This window comes from Gadus morhua, chromosome 4 (assembly GCF_902167405.1).
Source record: "Gadus morhua chromosome 4, gadMor3.0, whole genome shotgun sequence".
Taxonomy (NCBI): domain Eukaryota; kingdom Metazoa; phylum Chordata; class Actinopteri; order Gadiformes; family Gadidae; genus Gadus; species Gadus morhua.
Window position 1 is genome coordinate 43,272,201 of NC_044051.1, and position 21,354 is coordinate 43,293,554.

At 45.0% G+C, this 21,354-nt stretch overlaps 1 protein-coding gene across 2 annotated transcripts; it reads right to left on the minus strand.

Moving 5' to 3' along the window:
* Nucleotides 1-2,931: 2,931 nt before the first annotated feature.
* Nucleotides 2,932-21,169, minus strand: LOC115541402 (F-box only protein 3). 2 transcript variants are annotated; one of them, XM_030353101.1, is made up of 12 exons: nt 20,759-21,169; nt 18,738-18,827; nt 16,833-16,996; nt 16,485-16,599; nt 15,179-15,383; nt 14,031-14,076; nt 12,855-12,939; nt 10,401-10,523; nt 8,449-8,564; nt 7,940-8,047; nt 5,509-5,591; nt 2,932-3,751 (listed from the first exon to the last, which is right to left on the minus strand). In XM_030353101.1, the coding sequence occupies exons 1-12, from the start codon at nt 20,854-20,856 to the stop codon at nt 3,638-3,640; spliced, it is 1,347 nt and encodes a 448-aa protein (XP_030208961.1). In that variant the 5' UTR covers nt 20,857-21,169; the 3' UTR covers nt 2,932-3,637. The 2 variants fall into 2 exon arrangements, with proteins under 2 accessions (XP_030208961.1, XP_030208962.1); XM_030353102.1 differs by having other exon boundaries at nt 2,932-3,748; nt 20,759-21,163.
* Between the last annotated feature and the right edge of the window lie 185 nt (nt 21,170-21,354).

Sequence of the window (21,354 nt, forward strand, 5' to 3'; positions counted from 1 at the left end):
AAGTGCAACTGGTAACCGTTTGTTCTGTCATAACAAAGTGGAAATATCATCTGGGCACCAGTTTGAGGAGCTGGTTTCAGTCCCCATGAACCAGTTTGAGGAGCTGGTTTTTGTCTCCATGAACCAGTTTGAGGAGCTGGTTTCAGTCCCCATGAACCAGTTTGAGGGGCTGGTTTCAGTCCCCATGAAATGATACAATTGTTTTTTTATGATTACTAAGATAAGTATTGTGTTACAGAAGGCCAGTTATCAACATTAAGATGTATGCACTGTTTAAATGAGGGCTTGTTATGATAATAAAGATTAACTAGAACTGCAAGCAGTTATGCAGGGGTCCAAGAAGTGTGCATTTCGCCGGCACAACGCGACAAGAAATGTGCGTTTCGCCGGCACAACGCGAAGCATGTGTTCAAAACGCTACCCTGAACCTGTGGATACAAAGGATTTGACTGTGGTAGGAGTAGTGAGAAGTCAGTGTAGTGTTTTCGCGGCGAAATTTTGTAGAAGATATACAATTTCCTCGTTTATTGCGCCCCCTAATGGCGAAATTTTCCGAAATTTTTATCGTACGACAATAAGTTTAGCACCAACCTTTGTGCACAATTTGGACTCGTTCCGATGTCTAATTTTGGATTTCTTTGGATTTTAGATTTTCCACGTCTAATTTAGCTCATAAACCAATATTCAAAACGCTACCGTTTCGTCGTCAAAGGTCGCATCAAAAAAGTGTTTCATGCATTCTTTGCGTGTGCGTCTGAAGATGTCGTGTGCAAAGTTTGGTGTCGATTGGTCAAGGAATGTGGGAGGAGTAGGGAAAAAACTGTTTTGCGGTTTTCGCGATTTAGCGAAAAATATTCATAGACGCAAATGGGCGTGGCCTAGGCCAAAAGATGCAGCAGACTCCAGTGCATCTGTGTGTACAAGTTTTTGGACTCTGGGAGGTTCGGTGTGGGAGTTATAGCCCCAAACGCGTATTCCTTGGTATAGCGCCACCTAGGGACCGGCGTATCTGGATTTTGTTATCTGAGTAGCGGTGCCGATTCTGGATCTAGTCATGCAATTGGGGCGTGTGCACCATTTACGGTTTGGGCTGTGGTTCCACTTTCACGGGGAGGTAGTATAACAAGAAATGTGCGTTTCGCCGGCACAACGCGAAGCATGTGTTCAAAACGCTACCCTGAACCTGTGGATACAAAGGATTTGACTGTGGTAGGAGTAACGAGAAGTCAGTGTAGCGTTTTCGCGGCGAAATTTTGCAGACGATATACAATTTCCTCGTTTATTGCGCCCCCTAATGGCGAATTTTTCCGAATTTTTTATCGAACGACGTTAAGGTTAACACCAACATGTGTGTAAAATTTGGACTCGACCCGATGTCTAATTTTGGATTTCTTTGGATTTTTGATATTCCACGTCTAATTTAGCTAATAAACCAATATTCAAAACGCTACCGTTTCGTCGTCAAAGGTCGCATCAAAAAAGTGTTTCGTGCATTCTTTGCGTGTGCGTCTGAAGATGTCGTGTGCAAAGTTTGGTGTCGATTGGTCAAGAAATGTGGGAGGAGTAGGGAAAAAACAGTTTTGCGGTTTTCGCGAAAAATATTTCTAGACGCAAATGGGCGTGGCCTAAGCCAAAAGATGCAGCAGACTCCAGTGCATCTGTGTGTACAAGTTTTTGGACTCTGGGAGGTTCGGTGTGGGAGTTATAGCCCAAAACGCGTATTCCTTGGTATAGCGCCACCTAGTGGCCGGCATGTCTGGATTTTGTCGTCTGCGTAGTGTTCACGGACCTGGATCTAGTGATGCAATTGGCGCGTATGCACCATTTACGGTCTGGGCTGTGGTACCACTTCTAGCCGGGAATAATAATAAGAAAAATCCTTACAAAAACAATAGGGATCCAACCTGTTGGCTTGGACCCCTAATAATGTATCAAACAGGACTGCTTTGGATTATTATTTTGGATTATTATGATACATGATACATGTTAAGAATCACCCAGACCCCCTAACCTAGAGTAGGACCCCCTAAACCTAGAGTAGGACCCCATACACCTAGAGTAGGACCCCCTACACCTAGAGTCATGTGGTCGATAGGGTTTACATGTGGTCCATAGTGTTTTAGTGTGGGCGATAGTGTTTACATGTGGTCGATAGGGTTTACATGTGGTCCATAGTGTTTAAATATGGTCGATAGTGTTTGCATGTGGACTGTGGTCGATAGTGTTTAAATGTGATCGTTAGTGTTTAATTATGGTCGATAGTGTTTAAATGTTATTTTCCCTCTCTCCACCTCAACCCTCACTCTCCACCTCAAGCTGGTGTGTGGTGAGCGTTCTGGCGCCGATTGGCTGCCGTGCATCACCCAAATGGGTGCTACATACTGGTGGTGGTTAGTGAGGTCCCCCCCCCCCCCCCCCCCCCCCCCCCCATCACTGTAGGCGTCTTTGAGTGTCTAGAAAAGCGCTAAATAAATTCAATGAATTATTATTATTATTAGAGTAGGACCCCCTAACCTAGAGTAGGACCCCCTACACCTAGAGTAGGACCCCCTACACCCAGAGTAGGACCCCTACACCCAGAGTAGGACCCCTACACCTAGACTAGGACCCTCTAAACCTAGAGTAGGACCCCCTAAACCTAGAGTAGGACCCCCTACACCTAGAGTAGGACCCCCTAGAGTTAGGGTAGGGTTTAAGGGTAAGGGACTAGTTAGGGTAGGGGTTAAGGGTAAGGGACTATAGTTAGGGTAAGGTTTAAGGGTAAGGGACTAGTTAGGGTAGGGGTTAAGGGTAAGGGACTAGAGTTAGGGTAGGGGTTAAGGGTAAGGGACTAGAGTTAGGGTAGGGTTAAGGGTAAGGGACTAGTTAGGGTAGGGGTTAAGGGGCTAGAGTTAGGGTAGGGATTACGGGTAAGGGACCACAGACTCCAGATTTTATTTGTATACATTTTTTATTTAAATATATATAACAAAACAACAAGACAAAAAACTGATTTCTGAAGGAAAATTTAAATCCACTCTGGATTTAAATAAAAAGAACAATGTGGACACACACACACATCTATCTCTTATATATATATATATATATATATATATATGATACGAACAGCAGACACACAGCCTGTATAATGTGTGAATAGTGCGTCTACACTGTCTTCGCGTTTCCTCTCCAGAGAAACTTAATCAAAGCTCAAAGTGATAACTAGATAAAGAAACTCAAAGTGTCCCAAATACCAAATACCTGGAGGTATATCTATATACACAGGCTCAAGCCAATCAGACCACCAGCCCCTTCAAAGTATCAAATAATACTCAGTATGAAGGTACTACCTACTACTAGTGCCGACTATGTAGTACATAGTACTCAGTCTAGTGTACAGTCGTATACTGTGCATTGCATACCCAGAGTTACCTCTCTGCTTGTAGTTACCATGACTACCATACTATCAATATGTCAACATGTGGTAACCATGACATCCCCATCACCAATACGTCAACATGTCAGTGGTAAACATGACAACCCCATCACCAATACGTCAACATGTCAGAAGACCAGAAGCAAGAAGCGACGGAGAGCGAGACCAGGAGTTTGATAGGCCCACAGAGCTGTCCGTCAGGTGAGGGGCGGGGCTAAAGGACTAGACGTGGCGGGGGCACTGCGCCCCGTCCCCCAGGTTGATGCCTCTGAAGTCGCCATGGTCACCATCAGAGTCATCGTCGTTTAACCAAGACCTGTCATTGGTCGAACCCTGCTGGTGGAGGGGCAAAAAGAAGTGTCACGTCAAAGGTCAGCAATAAGGCAGCAGAAATTATTTATTACATTCTAATCCTTATCATATCGTTATAAGATCTCAATCGTTGCCATAATGATTAAGTCATAATCATTATCATCGTTCTATAAAAAACGACTGATCTAATGACAGACTCACTGATCTAATGACAGACTCACTGATCTAATGACAGACTCACTGATCTAATGACAGACTCACTGATCTAATGACAGACTCACTGATCTAATGACAGACTCACTGATCTAATGACAGACTCACTGATCTAATGACAGACTCAGTGATCTAATGACAGACTCACTGATCTAATGACAGACTCGCTGATCTAATGACAGACTCACTGATCTAATTACAGACTCACTGATCTAATGACAGACTCACTGATCTAATGACAGACTCACTGATCTAATGACAGACTCACTGATCTAATGACTCACTGATCTAATGACAGACTCACTGATCTAATGACAGACTCACTGATCTAATGACAGACTCACTGATCTAATGACAGACTCACTGATCTAATGACAGACTCACTGATCTAATGACTCACTGATCTAATGACAGACTCACTGATCTAATGACAGACTCACTGATCTAATGACAGACTCACTGATCTAATGACTCAGTGATCTAATGACAGACTCACTGATCTAATGACAGACTCAGTGATCTAATGACAGACTCACTGATCTAATGACAGACTCACTGATCTAATGACAGACTCACTGATCTAATGACTCACTGATCTAATGACAGACTCACTGATCTAATGACAGACTCACTGATCTAATGACAGACTCACTGATCTAATGACTCACTGATCTAATGACAGACTCACTGATCTAATGACAGACTCACTGATCTAATGACAGACTCACTGATCTAATGACAGACTCACTGATCTAAGGACAGACTCACTGATCTAATGACTCACTGATCTAATGACAGACTCACTGATCTAATGACAGACTCAATGATCTAATGACAGACTCACTGATCTAATGACTCACTGATCTAATGACAGACTCACTGATCTAATGATAGACTCACTGATCTAATGACAGACTCACTGATCTAATGACTCACTGATCTAATGACTCACTTATCTAATGACAGACTCACTGATCTAATGACAGACTCACTGATCTAATGACAGACTCACTGATCTAATGACAGACTTACTAATCTAATGATAGACTCACTGATCTAATGACAGACTCACTGATCTAATGACTCACTGATCTAATGACTCACTGATCTAATGACAGACTCACTGATCTAATGATAGACTCACTGATCTAATGACTCACTGATCTAATGACAGACTCACTGATCTAATGACAGACTCACTGATCTAATGACAGACTAACTGATCTAATGACAGACTCACTGATCTAATGACAGACTCACTGATCTAATGACAGACTCACTGATCTAATGACAGACTCACTGATCTAATGACTCACTGATCTAATGACAGACTCACTGATCTAATGATAGACTCACTGATCTAATGACAGACTCACTGATCTAATGACAGACTCACTGATCTAATGACAGACTCACTGATCTAATGACAGACTCACTGATCTAATGACAGACTCACTGATCTAATGATAAACTCACTGATCTAATGACAGACTCACTGATCTAATGACAGACTCACTGATCTAATGACAGACTCACTGATCTAACGACTGATCTAACGACAGACTCACCGATCTAACGACAGACTTCCTGAAGGGGGGACAGACCATGTGGAAGCGTGGAATCAAGACGTTGAAAACCTCCTCCTTATTGGCTGAAGACACAGTAGTATTAGTACTCTCAAACTAACAGTAGTATTAGTATTAGTACTGTAGTACTCTCCAAATAACAGTGGTATTAGCATTAGTACTATAGTACTCTCAAAACAACAGTAGTAATAGTTTTAGTAGTATTCTCAAAATAACAGTAGTATTAGCATTAGTAGTATTCTCAAAACAACAGTAGTATTAGCATTAGTACTGTAGTACTCTCAAAACAACAGTAGTATTAGTTTTAGTACTGTAGTATTCTCAAAATAACAGTAGTATTAGTACTGTAGCACTCTAAAGATAACAGCATTAGTCTGTATTACTGTATTGAACATTACTTTGGTATGAGCTGAAGTATTAGTACTGAGTATTAGAACAGGGTTACCATTGGGGTTAATAGACATAGTATATTATGGGATGTTACCCAGTAAAGGGGTAGTGTATTATGGGATGTGACCCGGTAAAGGTGTAGTGTATTATGGGATGTTACCCAGTAAAGGGGTAGTGTATTATGGGATGTTACCCAGTAAAGGGGTAGTGTATTATGGGATGTGACCCGGTAAAGGTGTAGTGTATTATGGGATGTTACCCAGTAAAGGTGTAGTGTATTATGGGATGTGACCCGGTAAAGGGGTAGTGTATTATGGGATGTGACCCGGTAAAGGTGTAGTGTATTATGGGATGTTACCCAGTAAAGGTGTAGTGTATTATGGGATGTTACCCAGTAAAGGGGTAGTATATTATGGGATGTGACCCAGTAAAGGTGTCGTGTATTATGGGATGTGACCCGGTAAAGGTGTAGTGTATTATGGGATGTTACCCAGTAAAGGTGTAGTGTATTATGGGATGTGACCCAGTAAAGGTGTAGTGTATTATGGGATGTTACCCAGTAAAGGGGTAGTGTATTATGGGATGTTACCCAGTAAAGGGGTAGTGTATTATGGGATGTTACCCAGTAAAGGGGTAGTGTGTTATGGGATGTGACCCGGTAAAGGTGTTGTGCATTATGGGATGTTACCCAGCAAAGGGGTAGTATATTATGGGATGTGACCCGGTAAAGGTGTAGTATATTATGGGATGTGACCCGGTAAAGGTGTAGTATATTATGGGATGTGACCCGGTAAAGGTGTAGTGTATTATGGGACGTGACCCAGTAAAGGTGTAGTGTATTATGGGATGTGACCCAGCCGGTGGAAGGTGTAGTGTATTATGGGATGTTACCCAGTAAAGGTGTAGCGTATTATGGGATGTGACCCGGTAAAGGTGTAGTGTATTATGGGATGTTACCCGGTAAAGGTGTAGTGTATTGTGGGATGTGACCCGGTAAAGGTGTAGTGTATTATGGGATGTTACCCAGTAAAGGGGTAGTGTATTATGGGATGTGACCCGGTAAAGGTGTAGTGTATTATGGGATGTTACCCAGCAAAGGTGTAGTGTATTGTGGGATGTTACCCAGTAAAGGGGTAGTGTATTATGGGATGTTACCCAGTAAAGGTGTAGTGTATTGTGGGATGTTACCCAGTAAAGGTGTAGTGTATTATGGGATGTTACCCAGTAAAGGTGTAGCGTATTATGGGATGTTACCCAGTAAAGGGGTAGTGTATTATGGGATGTTACCCAGTAAAGGGGTAGTGTATTATGGGATGTTACCCAGTAAAGGTGTAGTATATTATGGGATGTTACCCAGTAAAGGGGTAGTGTATTATGGGATGTGACCCGGTAAAGGTGTAGTGCATTATGGGATGTTACCCAGTAAAGGGGTAGTGTATTATGGGATGTTAACCAGTAAAGGGGTAGTGTATTATGGGATGTTACCCAGTAAAGGGGTAGTGTATTATGGGATGTGACCCAGTAAAGGTGTAGTGTATTATGGGATGTTACCCGGTAAAGGGGTAGTATATTATGGGATGTTACCCAGTAAAGGTGTTGTGTATTATGGGATGTTACCCAGTAAAGGGGTAGTGTATTATGGGATGTTACCCAGTAAAGGTGTAGTGTATTATGGGATGTTACCCAGTAAAGGTGTAGCGTATTATGGGATGTGACCCGGTAAAGGTGTAGTGTATTATGGGATTTTACCCAGTAAAGGGGTAGTGTATTATGGGATGTGACCCAGTAAAGGTGTAGTACATTATGGGATGTTACCCAGTAAAGGGGTAGTGTATTATGGGATGTGACCCAGTAAAGGTGTAGTGTATTATGGGATGTGACCCAGCCGGTGGAAGGTGTAGTGTATTATGGGATGTTACCCAGTAAAGGGGTAGTATATTATGGGATGTGACCCAGTAAAGGTGTAGTGTATTATGGGATGTGACCCAGCCGGTGGATGGTGTAGTGTATTATGGGATGTTACCCAGCCGGTGGAAGGTGTAGTGTCCCTCCATGTGCTCTGAGGTGGTGCTGAAGGTGGTGCAGCTGGCGTACTCATGAACCTTTCCTGGCATCATCACAGGATATTCACCTGTACACACACACACACACACACACACACACACACACACACACACACACACACACACACACACACACACACACACACACACACACACACACACACACACACACACACACACACACACACACACGACTAGCTGGTATTCACTATAGTACTACTAACTGATAATGACAGTCAGTCAGTCAGTCAGTCAGTCAGACAGACGGTTGGTGTAGGTCACTAGGGGTTGGGTGTAGCTGGGCCCTGATAGGACGGTTGGTGTAGGTCACTAGGGGTTAGGTTGGGTGGTGCTGTGCCCTGATAGGACGGTTGGTGTAGGTCACTAGGGGTTGGGTGTAGCTGTGCCCTTATAGGACGGTTGGTGTAGGTCACTAAGGGTTGGGTTGGGTGGTGCAGTCCTCACGTACCGACCACGCCCGGCCCGCGCACCTCCTCCTCCTCCCCGTTGCCCTTGGTGATCTTCCAGTAGCGGCTGTCCAGCTGACAGGCCGCGTCCGGGGACGCGCTGGACGACATCTCTATCCTATAGATATAGATACAGAGATATAGATAGAGATATAGATACATCTCTATCCTATAGATATAGATACATCTCTACCCTATAGATATAGACAGAGATATAGATACAGAGATATAGATACATCTCTATCCTATAGATATAGATACATCTCTACCCTATAGATATAGATACAGAGATATAGATACAGAGATATAGATACATCTCTATCCTATAGATATAGATAGAGATATAGATACATAGAGAGATATAGATACATCTCTATCCTATAGATATAGATACAGAGAGAGATATAGGTACAGAGAGAGAGATATAGGTCCAACTCTATCCTATAGATATAGTGACAGAGATATAGATACATCTCTATCCTATAGATATAGATACAGAGATATAGATACAGAGAGCGATATAGGTACATCTCTATCCTATAGATATAGATACAGCGATATAGGTAAAGAGAGAGAGATAGATACATCTCTATCCTATAGATATAGATAGAGATATAGAACAGAGAGAGATATAGGTACCACTCTATACTATAGATATAGATACAGAGATATAGATACAGAGAGAGAGAGAGAGAGAGATACATCTCTATCCTATAGATATCGATACAGAGATATAGATACAGAGAGAGAGAGATAGATACATCTCTATCCTATAGATATAGATACAGAGATATAGATACAGAGAGAGAGATATAGGTACATCTCTATCCTATAGATATAGGTACAGAGATATAGCTACATAGAGAGATATAGATACATCTCTATCCTATAGATATAGCTACAAAGATATAGAACAGAGAGAGAGAGATAGATACATCTCTATCCTATAGATATAGGTACAGAGATATAGCTACAGAGGGAGATATAGATACATCTCTATCCTATAGATATAGATACAGATATATAGATACAGAGAGAGATATAGATACATCTCTATCCTATAGATATAGATACAGAGATATAGCTACAGAGAGAGATATAGATACATCTCTATCCTACAGATATAGAGATATAGATACATCTCTATCCTATAGGCACACATAGAGAGAGATATAGATGTGGAGTGAAACATATAGAGAGATATAGTTACACTGTATATAGAGAGATATAGATATACTGTATAGCGAGAGATGTAGATACATATAGAGATATACATATATATAGAGTGATACATATAGAGAGATATACATATAGAGATATAGGTACTAGTGCTGTCAGTTAAACGCGTTATTAACGGTGTTAACGCAAACCAATTTTAATGCCGTTAATCTTTTTATTGCGCGATTAACGCAATTTATTATAAAAAAAAAAAAACAGAACAAGGAAGTGTTGTGGTTGTTGTGAGTTGAAAAGTAAAGTAAAGTACGGCTTGAGAAAGTCAACCGACCGTCTCCCTGCCGTTTATAAAGAGTGATCCACCACCACATATCCAACCCTCACGCTACAATAATCCAACTCGAGTTTTGTTTTTGTGGTGGTGGGTACAAAATGATTCTTGACGAAAACTGGTGGGGGCGCGTCCAGCGTAGGTGAGGCCTATGCCCAGCTCCCAACCCAACTTTGAAAATAGATTAACGTCGATATTTTTTTTTATCGCCCGATAAAAGTTTCACGTTAACGCAGCCGTTAACGCCGATAATGGCCCACCACTAATATATATATATATATATATATATATATATATATATATACATACACAAGCTGTCCAGCTGACAGGCTGCCTTGGACGACATCTCTATCATATAGACAGAGATATATAGAGATATATATAGAGCATGTGTTGAGACAGACAGACAGACAGACAGACAGACAGACAGACAGACAGACAGACGACCTGATTCTGTAGGTGAAGAAGAAGTGCGGTGGATGGACCGACGACAGCTCTGGGAGGAAGGCGGTGGAGACGGTCACGCTCAGGTCCCCCGTGGTGGCCACGCACTGCTGCTCACGCACATACCTGCAGCCAATCAGAGCCTCAGGACACTAACACCATACCTGCAGCCAATCAGAACCTCAGGATGCTAACACCATACCTGACAGCCAATCAGAACCTCAGGATACTAACACCATACCTGCAGCCAATCAGAGCCTCAGGACACTAACACCATACCTGCAGCCAATCAGAGCCTCAGGACACTAACACCATACCTGCAGCCAATCAGAGCCTCAGGACACTAACACCATACCTGCAGCCAATCAGAGCCTCAGGACACTAACACCATACCTGCAGCCAATCAGAGCCTCAGGACACTAACACCATACCTGCAGCCAATCAGAGCCTCAGGACACTAACACCATACCTGCAGCCAATCAGAGCCTCAGGACACTAACACCATACCTGCAGCCAATCAGAGCCTCAGGACACTAACACCATACCTGCAGCCAATCAGAGCCTCAGGACACTAACACCATACCTGCAGCCAATCAGAGCCTCAGGACACTAACACCATACCTGCAGCCAATCAGAGCCTCAGGACACTAACACCATACCTGCAGCCAATCAGAGCCTCAGGACACTAACACCATACCTGCAGCCAATCAGAGCCTCAGGACACTAACACCATACCTACAGCCAATCAGAGCCTCAGGACACTAACACCATACCTGCAGCCAATCAGAGCCTCAGGACACTAACACCATACCTGCAGCCAATCAGAACCTCAGGACACTAACACCATACCTGCAGCCAATCAGAGCCTCAGGACACTAACACCATACCTGCAGCCAATCAGAGCCTCAGGACACTAACACCATACCTGCAGCCAATCAGAGCCTCAGGATACTGACACCATACCTACAGCCAATCAGAGCCTCAGGACACTAACACCATACCTGCAGCCAATCAGAGCCTCAGGATACTAACACCATACCTGCAGCCAATCAGAACCTCAGGATACTAACACCATACCGTCCTACAGCCAATCAGAACCTCAGGATACTAACACCATACCTGACAGCCAATCAGAACCTCAGGACACTAACACCATACCTGCAGCCAATCAGAGCCTCAGGACACTAACACCATACCTGCAGCCAATCAGAGCCTCAGGACACTAACACCATACCTGCAGCCAATCAGAGCCTCAGGACACTAACACCATACCTGCAGCCAATCAGAGCCTCAGGACACTAACACCATACCTGCAGCCAATCAGAGCCTCAGGACACTAACACCATACCTACAGCCAATCAGACCCTCAGGATACTAACACCATACCGTCCTAGAGCCAATCAGAACCTCAGGATACTAACACCATACCAGCACGGCTGGTTAAGTTAAGGACACAAGGCTGCTAGTTAAGGTGAAGATGACCACAACGGTGTGTATGTTAAGGTGTGTAGGTTAAGGATGTAGGTTAAGGTTTCTATGTTAAGGTGTCTAGGTTAAGGTATGTATGTTAAGGTGTGTATGTTAAGGTGTGTGTGTGTTAAGGTGTCTAGGTTAAGGTGTCTAGGTTAAGGTGTCTAGGTTAAGGTTTCTATGTTAAGGTGTGTAGGTTAAGGTGTCTAGGTTAAGGTTTGTGGGTTAAGGTGTCTAGGTTAAGGTGTGTATGTTAAGGTGTGTAGGTTAAGGATGTAGGTTAAGGTTTCTATGTTAAGGTGTCTAGGTTAAGGTGTGTAGGTTTCTATGTTAAGGTGTGTAGGTTAAGGTGTCTAGGTTAAGGTGTGTGGGTTAAGGTGTGTCCGTAAGGTGTCTAGGTTAAGGTGTGTATGTTAAGGTGTGTAGGTTAATGATGTAGGTTAAGGTTTCTATGTTAAGGTGTCTAGGTTAAGGTGTGTAGGTTTCTATGTTAAGGTGTGTAGGTTAAGGTGTCTAGGTTAAGGTGTGTGTGTGTGTGTGTGTGTGTTAAGGTGTGTATGTTAAGGTGTCTGGGTTAAGGTGTGTAGGTTAAGGATGTAGGTTAAGGTTTCTAGATTAAGGTGTGTGGGTTAAGGTGTGTGGGTTAAGGTGTTAAGGTGTGTGTGTTAAGGTGTGTAGGTTTCTATGTTAAGGTGTGTAGGTTAAGGTGTCTAGGTTAAGGTGTGTGTGTGTTAAGGTGTGTAGGTTAAAGTGTGTGTGTTAAGGTGTGTGTGTTAAGGTGTCTAGGTTAAGGTGTCTAGGTTAAGGTGTGTAGGTTAAGGTGTGTAGGTTAAGATGTGTATGTTAAGGTGTGTAGGTTAAGGTGAGTAGGTTAAGGTGTTTCGGTTAAGGTGTGTATGTTAAGATGTCTAGGTTAAGGTGTGTACATTAAGGTGTGTATGTTAAGATGTCTAGGTTAAATTAAGGTGTGTAGGTTAAGGGGTCTACCTGAATATCTGGTCTCTGATGATGGGGTATTCTCCAGTCACAACATTATTGACGTAAGTAGTAAACCAGTCTGAGAAACTGGTGCCTGCAGACAGACAAACAGACAGACAGACAGAGGCATACCGCCAGTTCACTGATCAGGTACTTTTTAAAAAGATATGAAAACAATCAGATAGAATAATGTGATATTTCAGTAGAAATAAATGCAGTCGGATTAATAGATTATAGATCAATGTTCAGATTAGATGATAGATCACAAATAAAACGTGGTGAGATTAATAGATCACTGATTCAACATGGTCAGATTATTAGATTACAGATGATTTGTCACATTAACAGATTACAAATGTGATATACCTGTTATAAAGGCCACAGATTAGCCTGTACCCACCTGTTATAAAAGGCCACAGATTAGCCTGTACCCACCTGTTATAAAGGCCACAGGTTAGCCTGTACCCACCTGTTATAAAGGCCACAGATTAGCCTGTACCCACCTGTTATAAAGGCCACAGATTAGCCTGTACCCACCCGTTATAAAAGGCCACAGGTTAGCCTGTACCCACCTGTTATAAAGGCCACAGATTAGCCTGTACCCACCTGTTATAAAGGCCACAGATTAGCCTGTACCCACCTGTTATAAAAGGCCACAGATTAGTCTGTACCCACCTGTTATAAAGGCCACAGATTAGCCTGTACCCACCTGTTATAAAGGCCACAGGTTAGCCTGTACCCACCTGTTATAAAGGCCACAGATTAGCCTGTACCCACCTGTTATAAAGGCCACTGATTAGCCTGTACCCACCTGTTATAAAGGCCACAGATTAGCCTGTACCCACCTGTTATAAAGGCCACAGATTAGCCTGTACCCACCTGTTATAAAGGCCACAGATTAGCCTGTACCCACCTGTTATAAAGGCCACAGGTTAGCCTGTACCCACCTGTTATAAAGGCCACAGGTTAGCCTGTACCCACCTGTTATAAAGGCCACAGATTAGCCTGTACCCACCTGTTATAAAGGCCACAGGTTAGCCTGTACCCACCTGTTATAAAGGCCACAGGTTAGCCTGTACCCACCTGTTATAAAGGCCACAGGTTAGCCTGTACCCACCTGTTATAAAGGCCACAGATTAGCCTGTACCCACCTGTTATAAAGGCCACAGGTTAGCCTGTACCCACCTGTTATAAACATGTCGATGGCTGACGGGTCTTGGGCCAGCTGGTCCTGAAGAGAAGAGGATGACAATCCCTTAGTTGTGGGGCTAGGAGGTCGTGGTTAGGGTTAGGGTCTGGGGTTAGGAGGTCGTGGTTAGGGTTAAGGTTAGGGTCTGGGGTTAGGAGGTCGTGGTTAGGGTTAGGGTTAGGGTTAGGAGGTCGTGGTTAGGGTTAGGGTCTGGGGTTAGGAGGTCGTGGTTAGGGTTAGGGTCTGGGGTTAGGAGGTCGTGGTTAGGGTTAGGGTCTGGGGTTAGGAGGTCGTGGTTAGGGTTAGGGTCTGAAGTTAGGAGGTCGTGGTTAGGGTTAGGGTCTGGGGTTAGGAGGTCGTGGTTAGGGTTGGGGTTAGGGTCTGGGGTTAGGAGGTCGTGGTTAGGGTTAAGGTTAGGGTCTGGGGTTAGGAGGTCGTGGTTAGGCTTAGGGTCTGGGGTTAGGAGGTCGTGGTTAGGGTTAGGGTCTGGGGTTAGGAGGTCGTGGTTAGGGTTAGGGTCTGGGGTTAGGAGGTCGTGGTTAGGGTTAGGGTCTGGGGTTAGGAGGTCGTGGTTAGGGTTAGGGTCTGGGGTTAGGATGTCGTGGTTAGGGTTAGGGTCTGGGGTTAGGAGGTCGTGGTTAGGGTTAGGGTTAGGGTCTGGGGTTAGGAGGTCGTGGTTAGGGTTAGGGTCTGGGGTTAGGAGGTCGTGGTTAGGGTTAGGGTTAGGGTCTGGGGTTAGGAGGTCGTGGTTAGGATTAGGGTCTGGGGTTAGGAGGTCGTGGTTAGGGTTGGGGTTAGGGTCTGGGGTTAGGAGGTCGTGGTTAGGGTTAGGGTCTGGGGTTAGGATGTCGTGGTTAGGGTTAGGGTCTGGGGTTAGGAGGTCGTGGTTAGGGTTAGGGTCTGGGGTTAGGAGGTCGTGGTTAGGGTTAGGGTCTGGGGTTAGGAGGTCGTGGTTAGGGTTAGGGTCTGGGGTTAGGAGGTCGTGGTTAGGGTTAAGGTTAGGGTCTGGGGTTAGGAGGTCGTGGTTAGGGTTAGGGTTAGGGTCTGGGGTTAGGAGGTCGTGGTTAGGGTTAGGGTCTGGGGTTAGGAGGTCGTGGTTAGGGTTAGGGTTAGGGGCTGGGGTCAGGAGGTCGTGGATACTAACAGGACAGTGGTAGAAGATGTCTGAGAGGTTGCGTCCCTCGGTGGCCTCCAGGGCCAGGTACTGACTGAGTCCGGTGTGGAAGCAGAAGGTGAGAGGGAGACACTGCCTCATGCCCTTCCTCTGCTGGAAGCCCCCCGCCGCCGTCTCCACGTCCAGGAGGTCTTCAGAGCGGTAGTGGTTGGACAGCGCCATGCTGCCCATCAGACTAGAGACAGAGACAGAAGGGTCCTCAGAGACAGAAGGGTCCTCAGAGACAGAGACAGAAGGGTCCTCAGAGACAGAAGGGTCCTCAGAGACAGAAGGGTCCTCAGAGACAGAGACAGAAGGGTCCTCAGAGACAGAAGGGTCCTCAGAGACAGAAGGGTCCTCAGAGACAGAGACAGAAGGGTCCTCAGAGACAGAAGGGTCCTCAGAGACAGAGACAGAAGGGTCCTCAGAGACAGAAGGGTCCTCAGAGACAGAAGGGTCCTCAGAGACAGAAGGGTCCTCAGAGACAGAGACAGAAGGGTCCTCAGAGACAGAAGGGTCCTCAGAGACAGAGACAGAGACAGAAGGGTCCTCAGAGACAGAAGGGTCCTCAGAAACAGAAGGGTCCTCAGAGACAGAGGGGTCCTCAGAGACAGAAGGGTCCTCATAGACAGAAGGGTCCTCAGAGACAGAAGGGTCCTCAAAGACAGAAGGATCCTCAGAGACAGAAGGGTCCTCAGAGACACCATAGAGGTACCACTAGAACAGACAGACAGACAGGCAGACAGACAGACAGGTACTCACCCTGGTACCACTAGCTTCTGGCCATTGTGCAGGCGGTAAGAACAGACAGACAGGCAGACAGACAGGTACTCACCCTGGTACCACTAGCGTCTGTCCATTGTGCAGGCGGTAAGAACAGACAGACAGGCAGACAGACAGACAGGTACTCACCCTGGTACCAATAGCTTCTGTCCATTGTGCAGGCGGTAAGAACAGACAGACAGGCAGACAGACAGACAGGTACTCACCCTGGTACCACTAGCTTCTGGCCGTTGTGCAGGCGGTAAGAACAGACAGACAGGCAGACAGACAGACAGGTACTCACCCTGGTACCACTAGCTTCTGGCCGTTGTGCAGGCGGTAAGAACAGACAGACAGGCAGACAGACAGACAGGTACTCACCCTGGTACCACTAGCTTCTGGCCGTTGTGCAGGCGGTAAGAACAGACAGACAGGCAGACAGACAGACAGGTACTCACCCTGGTACCACTAGCTTCTGGCCGTTGTGCAGGCGGTAAGAACAGACAGACAGGCAGACAGACAGACAGGTACTCACCCTGGTACCACTAGCTTCTGGCCGTTGTGCAGGCGGTAAGAACAGCGGTAATCCTCCGGCAGCTTGAAGCCGATCTGAGTCTCGATGGAGTCAAGCTCCTCCTCCTTGGCTCCATCTGAAACCATGGCAACCACAAAGTCAACAGGAAGCAGGAGGCGGAACCAGGAGGAGGGACGCCATCATCAGGGGGAGGAGGAAGAGGAGGAGGAGGAGGAGGAGGAAGATGGTGGAGGAGGAGGAGGAAGTGGAGGAAGGTAGAGGAGGAGGAAGATGGAGGAGGAGGAAGATGGAGGAGGAGGAAGGTGGAGGAGGAGGAGGAAGAGGAGGAGGAGGAAGAGGAGGAGTCACCTTTGAGAGAAGCGATCATGCGCGGACATCGCTGAGAGAGGAAGGTCTTCAGGGTCTCCCAGGAGGTCTTCAGGACGGCGTAGTGCCGGAGGTAACGGCCCCAGTCCAGGTAGTACTGCCTGAACAGGGCCCGCCAGGAGGGGGCGCCGGCCCCCCGGTCAGCGCTGCAGACAGAACCAGGTTTATAGAGGGTACACACAGAACCAGGGTTATAGAGGGTACACACACAGAACCAGGGTTATAGAGGGTACACACAGAACCAGGGTTATAGAGGGTACACACAGAACCAGGGTTATAGAGGGTACACACAGAACCAGGGTTATAGAGGGTACACACACAGAACCAGGTTTATAGAGGGTACACACAGAACCAGGGTTATAGAGGGTACACACACAGAACCAGGGTTATAGAGGGTACACACACAGAACCAGGGTTATAGAGGGTACACACACAGAACCAGGGTTATAGAGTGTACACACACAGAACCAGGGTTATAGAGGGTACACACAGAACCAGGGTTATAGAGGGTACACACACAGAACCAGGTTTATAGAGGGTACACACAGAACCAGGGTTATAGAGGGTACACACACAGAACCAGGGTTATAGAGGGTACACACACAGAACCAGGGTTATAGAGGGTACACACAGAACCAGGGTTATAGAGGGTACACACAGAACCAGGGTTATAGAGGGTACACAACAGAACCAGGGTTATAGAGGGTACACACAGAACCAGGGTTATAGAGGGTACACAACAGAACCAGGGTTATAGAGGGTACAGAACCAGGGTTATAGAGGGTACACACACAGAACCAGGGTTATAGAGGGTACACACAGAACCAGGGTTATAGAGGGTACACACAGAACCAGGGTTATAGAGGGTACACACACAGAACCAGGGTTATAGAGGGTACACACACAGAACCAGGGTTATAGAGGGTACACACAGAACCAGGGTTATAGAGGGTACACACAGAACCAGGGTTATAGAGGGTACACACAGAACCAGGGTTATAGAGGGTACACACACAGAACCAGGGTTATAGAGGGTACACACAGAACCAGGGTTATAGAGGGTACACACAGAACCAGGGTTATAGAGGGTACACACAGAACCAGGGTTATAGAGGGTACACACACAGAACCAGGGTTATAGAGGGTACACACAGAACCAGGGTTATAGAGGGTACACACAGAACCAGGGTTATAGAGGGTACACAACAGAACCAGGGTTATAGAGGGTACACACACACAGAACCAGGGTTATAGAGGGTACACAACAGAACCAGGGTTATAGAGGGTACACACACAGAACCAGGGTTATAGAGGGTACACACACAGAACCAGGGTTATAGAGGGTACAGAACCAGGGTTATAGAGGGTACACACAGAACCAGGGTTATAGAGGGTACACACACAGAACCAGGGTTATAGAGGGTACACACACAGAACCAGGGTTATAGAGGGTACACACAGAACCAGGGTTATAGAGGGTACACACACAGAACCAGGGTTATAGAGGGTACACACACACAGAACCAGGGTTATAGAGGGTACACACACAGAACCAGGGTTATAGAGTGTACACACACAGAACCAGGGTTATAGAGGGTACACACACAGAACCAGGGTTATAGAGGGTATACACACAGAACCAGGGTTATAGAGGGTACACACAGAACCAGGGTTATAGAGGGTACACACAGAACCAGGGTTATAGAGGGTATACACACAGAACCAGGGTTATAGAGGGTACACACACAGAACCAGGGTTATAGAGTGTACACACACAGAACCAGGGTTATAGAGGGTACACACACAGAACCAGGGTTATAGAGGGTACACACACAGAACCAGGGTTATAGTTAACGGTCGGGGCTATATGGTTAGGGGTGTACTCACTCAGTCAATAGCCAGTAGCGGGAACACAAGCTCCTCCACAAAGGGTTGTGGCCGGACAGCTGGTTCAGCCTCCTGCTGACGAAGCTGCAGCTGTGGAGTCCGTCATAAGGGGCTTAGCTTAGCCCTGGTGGGTAAGGGGGCTTAGCTTAGCCCTAGTGGGTAAGGGGGCTTAGCTTAGCCCTGGTCACAGGGTAAGGGGGCTTAGCTTAGCCCTGGTCACAGCGTGAGGGGGCTTAGCTTAGCCCTGGTCACAGCATGAGGGGGCTTAGCTTAGCCCTGGTCACAGGGTAAGGGGGCTTAGCTTAGCCCTGGTCACAGCGTGAGGGGGCTTAGCTTAGCCCTGGTCACAGCGTGAGGGGGCTTAGCTTAGCCCTGGTCACAGCGTGAGGGGGCTTAGCTTAGCCCTGGTCACAGCGTGAGGGGGCTTAGCTTAGCCCTGGTGACAGGGTAAGGGGGCTTAGACTCTCTACCTAGGGGATATAGTCTTCCTTCTTAACTGTGATCCTATTGGGTTAGCCGTAACCCGTCTATGTAGTGTTAGGGTTAGGGATAACTAACTAACCCTAACCCATCAACGGAGGGTTAGGGCTAACTAACCCATCAACCTAGGGTTAGGACTAACTAACCCTAACCCATCAACGTAGGGTTTGGGCTAACTAACTAATCCTAACCCATCAACCTAGGGTTAGGGCTAACTAATTAACTAATCCTAACCCATCAACGTAGGGTTTGGGCTAACTAACTAACTAAATATTTATTTTTTTATTTTTTTCCACAATGTCTTGTTTTTTTAAACGATTTATGATGACTATATGCTCTGTAAGATGACCTTGGGTGTCTTGAAAGGCGCCTCTAAATTAAATGTATTATTATTATTATTATTATTATTATTATTATTATTATTATTATTATTTATTATTATTATTAATCCTTACCCATCAACCTAGGGTTAGGGCTAACTAATTAACTAACCCTAACCCATTAGTGTAGGGTTAGGGTTAGGACTGCTTGTTCTGGCCACGTTGAGCGAGACTAGTTGAGACGCAAAGTATTATAGTATTGAATATTTCATAAACAACCCCGTACCAATGGCTAGCTTGCAATGCTACAGTAACTGTATGTTACACATCATAAAATAGTATGACTTCTGACTATTCTGGCTCCGCCCTTAATGCCATTCTGCTCTATTGATCCTGATACATAGTTATAATACAGTAATGATATATCCCCATGTATCAATGACATTCTGCTCTATTGATCCTGATACATAATTATAATACAGTAATGATATATCCCCATGCATCAATGACATTCTGCTCTATTGATCCTGATACATAATTATAATACAGTAATGATATATCCCCATGTATCAATGACATTCTGCTCTATTGATCCTGATACATAATTATAATACAGTAATGATATATCCCCGTGTATCAATGACATTCTGCTCTATTGATCCTGATACATAGTTATAATACAGTAATGATATATTACCATACATAGAGTAAGTAATCTTATCATTAGATAGATATTTAATATATTACTTTTAGGCTGTTTGAGTTATCAATATAATATAGGAATATGCTGTTTGTTTTATGTGTTATTATACAACTATAAACAGGTATGTTAGATATAAATAATAATAATAATAAAATAGATTTATTTGATGATTTCTAGTAAGTCATGTTATATAGCTGCTATATACAAGTAATGTTAGATATAATAATAATAACAATAATAATAATGCATTGTATGGTTTCTAGTTAGTCATGTTGCTAGACAACTAGATACAGGTAATGTTAGATACTACTACTACTACTACTACTACTACTACTAATAATAATAATAATAATAATAATAACAATAATAACAATAACAATAATATAGATGCATTGTTAGCGATAACTTGTGTGTTGCTGCTCGTTTCCTCTGGATATAATAAGACCAAATAATGGTGATCCACTGAGATATATGCCAATGTTTGCCTCCTACTCGCTAAAGAGAGACTCGACACGTACTGGATGAGATCCCTGAAGTCGAGGAAGGAGAAGACGAGAAGCAGCGGGTCGGCGGGCAGCTGATCCAAGACGAGCCGCAGCTCCACGGGCGCCGCCATGTTGGTCTGCTTACCCTACGTCACTGTGCGTCGCCTTACGTCACTGTGCGTCACTTCGAGCGTCGCCGATTTATAACGTGTGTCGGTTACTGGTGAACTAGTTGGGGTTGGTTACTGTAACTTACTGGTGAACTAGTTAGGTTCGGTAAATAATGCGGGAACAAATGATAAATACTAAAGATGCAGAAAGATCCGTTTTTAAGCAACCTGAACTCTGTACAAGATGGTCAACAGGAACTGGGACAGGTAACCAGCTAGGTACCTGTCCCAGATCCTGCTGACCAGGTAACGAGCTGGTCAGAGTAGAAATCTGTGTGTGTGTGTGTGTGTGTGTGTGTGTGTGTGTGTGTGTGTGTGTGTGTGTGTGTGTGTGTGTGTGTGTGTGTGTGTGTGTGTGTGTGTGTGTGTGTGTGTGTGTGTGTGTGTGTGTGTGTGTGTTGTAATATACAATTGTGAAGACGAGTTCGTTCGGAATCAGCTGTTTATCGCAGGTCGACT

What these genes read in the sequence shown, in the direction of transcription:
- LOC115541402 (XM_030353101.1), bottom strand. Translation starts at nt 20,856, where the DNA reads ATGGCGGCGCCCGTGGAGCTGCGGCTCGTCTTGGATCAGCTGCCCGCC. An exon ending in GACTTCAGGGATCTCATCCA is followed by an intron (nt 18,828 to 20,758) that starts GTACGTGTCGAG and finishes CGGACTCCACAG; the next exon opens with CTGCAGCTTCGTCAGCAGGA. An exon ending in CATGATCGCTTCTCTCAAAG is followed by an intron (nt 16,600 to 16,832) that starts GTGACTCCTCCT and finishes CCATGGTTTCAG; the next exon opens with ATGGAGCCAAGGAGGAGGAG.